This window comes from Macrobrachium nipponense, chromosome 9, assembly GCF_015104395.2.
Source record: "Macrobrachium nipponense isolate FS-2020 chromosome 9, ASM1510439v2, whole genome shotgun sequence".
NCBI classification, from domain to species: Eukaryota; Metazoa; Arthropoda; class Malacostraca; order Decapoda; family Palaemonidae; genus Macrobrachium; species Macrobrachium nipponense.
The window spans coordinates 41899751-41908649 of record NC_061110.1 but is presented as its reverse complement, the minus strand read 5'-3'; the positions used below and the strand labels follow the sequence as shown (position 1 = coordinate 41908649).

Below are 8899 nucleotides of genomic sequence, written 5' to 3'. Positions count from 1 at the left end.
GACCCGGATGCACACGGCATATATGAGTGATAGGAAAGTTACAAAAGAATTTATCTGTATTACTTTCCCTAACATGGCAAGGAAGTAATACAGATAACATAGTAAGGTAAGACAGGCAACAGAACGGTCGGTAGAACAATATAGATTTAGCCAAGAAAGAGTGTCTTGGTCAGTTCATTTTCTATGACACATTTATGTAGGGATTAAAAAAAACGAAAGAAAAAAAACGCGCTATGCAGCATCTCCGAGCAGTTATAGTAGATCCACATCAACCGTGCATTTGACGTCTAGGCCAGTCCCTTACGATGCTCCTGATTGGCTGTTGATAAGCCAATCACAGGATTGGAAACTCTGTCTCTCGAGAGAGTTCGCATAGGCAGGATGTATGTTCACCTCTCCTGAGAGACAAGAGCGTCTTTAAGGACTGGCCTAGACATCGGATGCACTGTTGATGTGAATCTACTATAGTACTAAACAAGGCGGAAGCTCAATGGGACACTGTGTATAGTACTAGTCCCTCGGATATCAAAGATCGTTTATTAATATAAAATTTGTCAACCACGTAGAATAGAAATGGCTGTATATAATGCTTTGTTCCCCTAGGGGCTAGTACTAAACCAAGACCACCGAGATAAACACGGTGTCCCATTGAGCTTCCGCCATAATTGGTATTAGCGTCTCGGAGGTGACGCGTAGCTAACAAGCCAAAATAGCACCGAAAAAACTTTATTTGAGATATATGAACTTAGTAAGAGGATATTTAACATAGACAATGGAGTCTTGAGAGCAGCTGAACATTTTTCATGGTGTAAACAAAGCGCTTCACTGCTGGTGAGTCTGAGGCGTGTGTGTTGTCTCGATGGCTCTTCACTAACTGAAGGTAGAGCGAGGCAGTTAGTCAGGGGCAGGAAATTCGAATAAGTAGGCGCAAAGCTGCGGGACAAGAATGAAGTCTTAAGTGGTAATTCTTCACAGATATATTCCTGGCTAATAATAGTGAATCCAGTAGGGGAGTAGACCGTCAATGCACCTTATTAGGTGCAATGTAGTTATTACTTAAGGTTCTTTGCAGCGTCCCTTCGGCCCTTAGCTGCAACTATTTCTATTACTTTTACTATACCTCCTCTCATATTATCTCTCTTCCATCTTACTTTCCATCCTCTATTAACATTTGATTCATAGTGAAACTGCAAGGCTTTTCTCCTGTTGCACCTCTCAAACCTTTTCACTGTCAATTTCCGTTTCAGCGCTGAATGGCCTTAGTTGCCCCAGTCCTTGGCATTATGCCGTAAACCTCTACAAATTAATCAATCCAGTGATAGTGAAGAGGAAATGCAGATCGCTAGAAAGGCTCTGAAAGCGTTTATGCAAGGAGAAATTTTCAAATACATGTGAGGAAGAGTAAGGACAATGAGAGTAAATGGATATCAGGAACATGACTATGGACTAAGGAACATGAGTAAATATCTTAAAAAAGTGTAAACTATTAATACATGTAGGTATTCTGGAATTAATGTTATCGATGATGATAGAATAAGGCGAATCGAAGAAAGGTGAAGAAAGGAAGGCTACACCAGATGAGAAGGGGAGTTTCTATGAAAACCGCTGTTTTCAAATATAAAGGAAATTTTCAGCTAAATCTTTGATAGAGGTAAAATATGGGGATGAATTGCTTGTCATTAAAATAAAATGAAAGTTGGGACATTTGGAGATACGTAAAGTGTTAAAAAGGTAAGCTCGGGTAAAACGAAAAATGGGTGGTTGGATAAGATAGCATAGATAACTGGACCACGATAGTATGAGAAGGAACAGAAATACATAAAAAGTTTTGGTTGAATATCGTTGAAGAGTTATAAAAATCCATATTGTCCAGACTGCATCAACTACATACACGATAAAGGAGAACTACGCATTGTGTGTGTGTGTGCGCGTATTGTGACATTAGAGTGGCTGCTGATGAATCATCAGCATAGTTAATTGAAATGTCTAATGGTTTGGAAGTTTCCTGGAAAGAAGTTCAAGTACAGGTGTTCCTGCGTCAAATGTCTTGTCACTCCCTTTAAGCTAAATGAGAATACTGAATAGAATGCAGTTTCATGATAATATTATGCCCTGACAAACGCTACACTTAAGATGAATTGTTTGTAGCTTTCCTATAAAACGGTGCTAAATTTGGACTGAAAAACTTTACGCCCAAATATTGTCGAGAAAGGGCAAGAGAACAACTTTTCCAGTTTCTATCGGGATTTGCCAATTGATTTTTTTTCTTGCAGGTTGTTCACATGAATGCCTATAGACATAGAATCCTAAATGTTGTCTTCATAAATAAAACAGTAGGTACAGTTAATTTTAATATTTTAGGAATACCATGTATTCAAAAAACGTTCTTTACAAATTTTGATGGGCTGGTGATGGAGGGTAACCATTGTTACAGAAAACGGGTTAAATATTGACTAACAATCATAATTACAATCTAATTAGCCATAATTTAGACTGAGTATTAATAGAAAAATCTATGATTAATTCATTTTTAGGTACTGCAATACATATTCAATTAGTACTTTTCTAATCAATCAAACTGGCGACCGAGGTGTTTTATGACAGCTGTGATAATAGCTTTCTAAGATCTTTTAAGAGTTATATAGTATGGAAGACCTTACATAGCTGATTATATATGTCTAAAAAAATAAAGACTCCTTTTCTCTTCTTCCCATACGACCAGTCGCCCATAAGGGGATAGTGCCGTCAGTGCACGCCATGCGGTGGACTGTAGGCATTACTTAGGTTTCTTTGCAGCGTGGTTCGGCCCCTAGCTGCAACCCCTTTCGCGCCTTTTACTGTATCTCCTTTCATATTCTCTTTCTTCCATCTTACTTTCCACCCTCTCCTAACAATTGATTCATAGTGGAACTGCGAGGCGTTCCTCCTGTTACACCTTTCAGAGTTTTTACTGTAAATTTCCGTTTCAACGCTGAATAACCCTATAGGTCCCAGTGCTTAACCTTTGACCTAAATTCTATGTTCAATGCAATCCATACGACCAGTCCCTCAAGAAGCTCTCTGATTCTCCCTTCCACCTATGCCAGCCCTACGTTTGCCACATATTGTATGCAGACTGTTCCTCTTAATTAACGGTTTCCGTGCTTTTCTTTCAATCACATTGTGCTTTACTTTCGTAAGGAGAGTAGGTTCACAAAGCCCCTTCATACAAATCCAACAAGAGTTTCCCAAACATTCCTAAGCTCTTTCCAATCTTTTGCGCGCACCTTGTACCTCTCTTGCTTTGCATATTGTAGGAATCCCTTCTGGTTTTATTTTTTTACTGTCATTAGTTATATTTACTTACGTAAACCTAAGCGGTTTCCTTTCCTTGCTCACGAATGCTATCAGGCCTTTCTCTCCCATACTAAATACATTTAGGCATATATTTATGTGTATGTGTTTGTATGCTTGTATGTATATATGTACACACACACACACACACACACTCACATTCTACATACATACATACACACACACACACACACACATATATATATATATATATATAAATATATATATATATATATAGATATATATATATATTATAATATATATATCATATATATATATTATATAATTTTAACCTTAAATTAAACGGTCCAGTTACGATTCTAAGGACTATAAGCACCTACTTGCCCTACCTTACGACCTATCTATTGTCTAGCCTCGGTGGATGTATAAGCCTCATGTGCGAGTTGCTTTATCTTGTCATATTTGATTTGCCCAAACTGTAGTATCAAGAAAGAGAGAACGATAGAAAAGTTGTCCTTATTGCTTACTCTTCCAAATGTTAAGCACTGCGGCAGAGGGAATATAACGTAGCATACACTGTCAAGTGCAAGTTTGGCCCTTTATGATGTCTGTCTGCGGGCTAAGGTGATCATTTTATGTTCGTGGCTTTTGCGATATACTTTTACTTCTAATACTATTAGTCGTAATGCCTGGAAAATTTAGGATATTAACGCGTAAGGCATTTAACTCAATTTTAGGATTAATGACGTTATAATTATTTCAGGTTCCAAAGAAAAAGACTTGTTTTTACCAATAGGTAAATTCCAGTCAGTCCGTAAGATGATGCACTAAGTCTCGTTTCCTTTTTAAAAATGGCATAGAAATTTTGATAAATCCTCTTTGGTATCTTTTCAAAATAAACAATCTAACGTTTTTGTCGTAGACCGAAGTTTCTATTTAAGCATAAAAATAATCTATATTTATTCAAAGCTTATAAACTGAAAGTTGCAATAGTTAAAGATTTCAAGCTAAGTTACCAGTAATGAAGGCAATAAGCTGAACTTCAAAGAAAAGTAATCCCTTGGTTTCAGCAGATCTTCATTTGCATTAAGCGCTCCGGCAACCAAGTTCATACCACTTGCGAATAAACTTGAAGCTAATTTCGCCCGTGGTTGTGCTTTTCTTTTACGTACACTTACGTACTTCAATTGTTCTCTCTTTGTCCGTCTGCCTCTCGTTGCATATACATACACATATACATGTTTGTGTATAATTATATATATATATATATATATATATATATATATATATATATATATATATATATCATATATAATTCATATATATATATATATATATATATATATATATATATATATATATCTATATATATATATATTATTATATAATTACTAAAAAAAAGTTATGTTTTGATCATGTTCTAGAACTTATTGCTTATGCTCTAATGATAATGAAGATTACAGTAACATGAGAAGACTTCAATTATTTGCTTTACTCATGAATCTAGAAAACTCTAATTAGGGCTGCAGACGTCCCCTGAATTTCCCAAGTTTACACGAGCATTCACAATCATGTTAATGGCCGTGTTTATGTATAGATATTCCGAGAGAATAGCATTTGTCGTTAAAGTTGTTTTCGATGTAATTTGATATGATATACAGCAATAACAATTTGGTTTTGCTAGGGAAAACTATAAGTTCTGTATTCTATGAAGATGTTAATCTCTTGGGCCTCCTGGAAAACGTAACTCATTACAGACCAATAAATACATATAGTTATTTTTTTTTATTTCCATAGCCCTTGAAAACATGTTTAGTTCACTTCCGTTTAAAATTGGACCTATGCAATGTCATAGCCCAGGCAAACATTTTGCTAAGAAAACATATTCTTGATATTGTATGTAAAAGTCTCATGTGGTATGTCATGAAAAAAACATTAAAAGTTTAATCGAAATTAGATAAATGGAAAATTTCTTTAAGCTTAATTATCTAAGTGGTCAGATCAGTCACATTTGTATCATCTGTTGAAACATGAGATTTCTCCAATTAAAGTTGAATATTAGGACTCCCTTATTTTTCAGACCTTTCAAATTTTGTTTGCTTTTTCGTTCTCTTCGAGGGCTTACAGGGCTTAATTTCCTGCTAGCGAAAGTGAGTGCTATTTGCCTTTAAAATCTCGCTAACGAAGCTCTCTGCGATGAATTTATTCTGTTCCAAGGGAAAAGTTTTGCAGTTCTGGTGTTTTCGTTATTATTCTACACTGGCTGAAAGCATGGCTGCCATCATTCATAATAAGTTTGCTGAAGTTTAACATTATCAGTTATTTAGAAAGGTACATAGGAAACTGGAGTTTAAGTGTCAGGAGATATGTTTTTAAAATTATGTGAATGACGAATTCACTGCGGTGGAACTGTGGTGAAGGACTTTCCAACCATAGTTAGTTGTCTGGCAAATCATACATAAATATACCACCCAACTCTGAATATATATATATATATATATATATATAGATATATATATATATATATATATATATATATATATACATACACACACACACACATATATGTATATATATAATAATATACATACAGACACACACGCACATATATATATATATATATATATATATATATATATATATATATATATATATATATATATGTGTGTGTATATATATATATATATATATATATCTATATATATATATATATATATATATATATATATATATATATAGCAATCCTCTTGTATGAAGATCGTAATACGGATCGTAGATCACGGATATAGTAAAGAAAAATATGAGTATTAATAACATTCAACTAAAGCAGGAAATAACCAATAATACTAATGATTTTTTCCCCAGAATTAATGTGTCCGATGTTTATGCAATGCACCTCACATCACCAGAGTATAATCCGTTTGCGTCGTCTTCTCTCTCTCTCTCTCTCGTTCCTTCCTCTAAACATTTGAGCAAGTCTTGGTGAATGCAGTTTTCTCCCTTCCCCGGGCCCCATATTATAAATCTCCATTTCACATTCAACTACCGGCCAGGCTTCTTGAATAATAACGACTCCAACCCTCGTCTGCAGATATTCTCAGATACTTGCCACGACGGTCGTTCCCCAGTTCCCCCTTGAATACATTAAGGCCTTTTCTCCCTCACTATGTCACAATGTCGTGCAAGAAGAAGAAGAAGAGGAAGAAGAAGTTGAAGTTGCTACCAGCCACCAAATCTTAGCATGCTTTCGACCTCGTAGTAGGTCAAGATTCTCCTCCTCCTCCTCCTCTTCTTCTCCTCTTTTCGCTTCCGTGCATTCTAAATCTATAAAAAGGCGACAGAGCCATTAAACTCCTTGAAAATGGTGAGATGGATCTTGCCTGCGAACTTGGACTAAGATCTATTTGATTGCTCCAGGCCTATAAGTGTCACTAGAAGAAGAAGAAGATGGCGAAGGAGAGAGAGAGAGAGAGAGAGAGAGAGAGAGAGAGATCCGTTTGATTGCTAAAGGCCTATAAGTTTCAGTCTCACTGGAAGAAGAAGAATAAGGGGGAGAGAGAGAGAGAGAGAGAAATTTGATTGCTAAAGGCCTATAAGTCTCGGTCTCACTTGAAGAAGAAGAAGAGGAGTAAGGAAGAAGAGAGAGAGAGAGAGAGAGAGAGAGAGAGAGAGAGAGAGAGAGAGTTCATACTTCAATGTCGTAAAGAGCCCAAAGCCATGAACTTTACGAACTGCATTGGAGATATACCGGTGAGGGTATTATCGTATAAGAGATTAATGATATTTGAGGGGAGTGACTTTTAATAGACACTTAAGGGCTTCTTGATCCCCCTAACATCCTCCATAAACAAACTTTATTAACCTCTAATGTAAGCAGGATGCAGGAGGAGTATCTTGGAAATCGTTGGCGAGATGTTGTATTCACATAATATTAGAAATTTATTCACTAACGTTATGCACAGTTTAGTTTCGAATGCGTAACGCGTAAAAAACAAATTGGGGTGGGTTTAGGGGGGGTGGTGTAGGAGGGGGGCGGAGTGGGAAATTATTGTCCGATTAAAATGAGGTGACGAAACTTTAAAATGTGATTACCGATAAAGGCTCTGAATATTCAAAACTGGATAGGTAACGAAGCTATTCTCTATAATAATGGAATGATAATACTTTATTCAGAGGTAGCAAGTGGATTAAATGATTAAATATGTTATGAGACGATCATTTAGTGTCAATGGATACATTTCCATAGCAAAGATCGTATTACTAGTGATCATCCAAAGAAAACTTCGCAGAATATTTAAAAGATACAATTAATACTTATTTTTTCTAATGTCTAATTTGCTCTCTTGCAGATCCAAAATGGCGGTCAACGTTGTCATTCCTCTTCTTATTCCTCTAGAGGAAAATCTACATAACAGTGAGTATTGATAAAGTGATTTCTACAAGTAACGATGCACACAAGCTCGCGCGCAAATTCACTGTGTAAACGGGTTTTTTGGCTGAGATCTCAGGCTCGCTTTTCAGTTAAAAATAGAGTATACCAGTTATGACTGTCCCTGGAGTGACCTTAGATCGCAGATGGCACACGAGACTACACTGAGTTTGAGTAGAGTGAGTCATTCCAAATGTAGATGAGGTTCGCGACGCGCATTCCTCACGAGAGCTTTTTAAAGATATTTCTCGCCCAAATTGCTCGTAAGTAAGAGGTGGAGTACCTGATAACTCTTATAACTCACAAGGTTAGTCGAGTTAGACGTTGACTTGACACGATGGGAGACGGTACTTTTCATGACATTTCATAAACCTTGTAGTTAAAGTGTGCTCTGCTGCCTTGGAGCAATTACGTATATCAAAGTCTTTCTACTTTCTGTTACCAGTCATCATCACGGTTCTCATATAGAGACAAGGTTTATGTTGGCGTATTTGGGGACCCCGAATGTGACCTATAAAATGCTTTTTGTTTTCATCCTGACAAATCACAATGACGTTATAACGATTAGAAAGACAACCCAGTCTTCAGTTTCTATCTCTTAAGTTATATAAAGACGCCCTTCGAGCATGTAGATGTGGCTATGTCCTTGAACGTGACCAATACGCATGAGGTTTCTAGCACCAATTCCCTTTGATATATTAAAAAGGAAAGAAAGAAAGAATATAATGAATACTAAATATAAGACAGTTGAATTTGTTTACGGACAGAAAGCATGGTGTTAAATCATACAGTTTATGTGAGTATGTTTTTGTTTTTTTGTTAGTGTGCAGGAATTATTTAGACTAAGAATGTTTTTAGGGGGCTGGAAGGTCTAGAAGTTAGCAACTGAAGTATCGTAAATCTCTTTGGACCGATCAAAATGCACATACGAGTCAGTTCTAGAAGGACAAGTTTGAGTGTGGGAGAGGAATGCTGTGGAGAAAGTAGATATGGTCTATTTTGGTGAAAGAATGAGATAGATACTGCATTCGCGAAAATCGGAATCTGTGCCCGACTGGGTTTGGGAAATATATAATAATCATTGTTTTCGTTCATTAAAATAAAGTGAGAGAAGAGAGAGAGAGAGAGAGAGAGAGAGAGAGAGAGAGATGGCGTTCGTAGAAATGAAGCTTAGAA

The 8899-nt window shown here is 36.3% G+C and overlaps 1 protein-coding gene across 1 annotated transcript in view; it reads left to right on the top strand.

Annotated features, from left to right (window-relative positions):
- LOC135218523 (putative neural-cadherin 2) overlaps window positions 1-8899 on the top strand; it is a 643835-nt gene that overhangs the window by 137302 nt on the left and 497634 nt on the right. Inside the window, 1 exon segment of the mRNA XM_064254888.1 lies at window positions 7644-7708. Coding sequence (XP_064110958.1) covers window positions 7651-7708 — 58 coding nt within the window. The 5' untranslated portion in view covers window positions 7644-7650.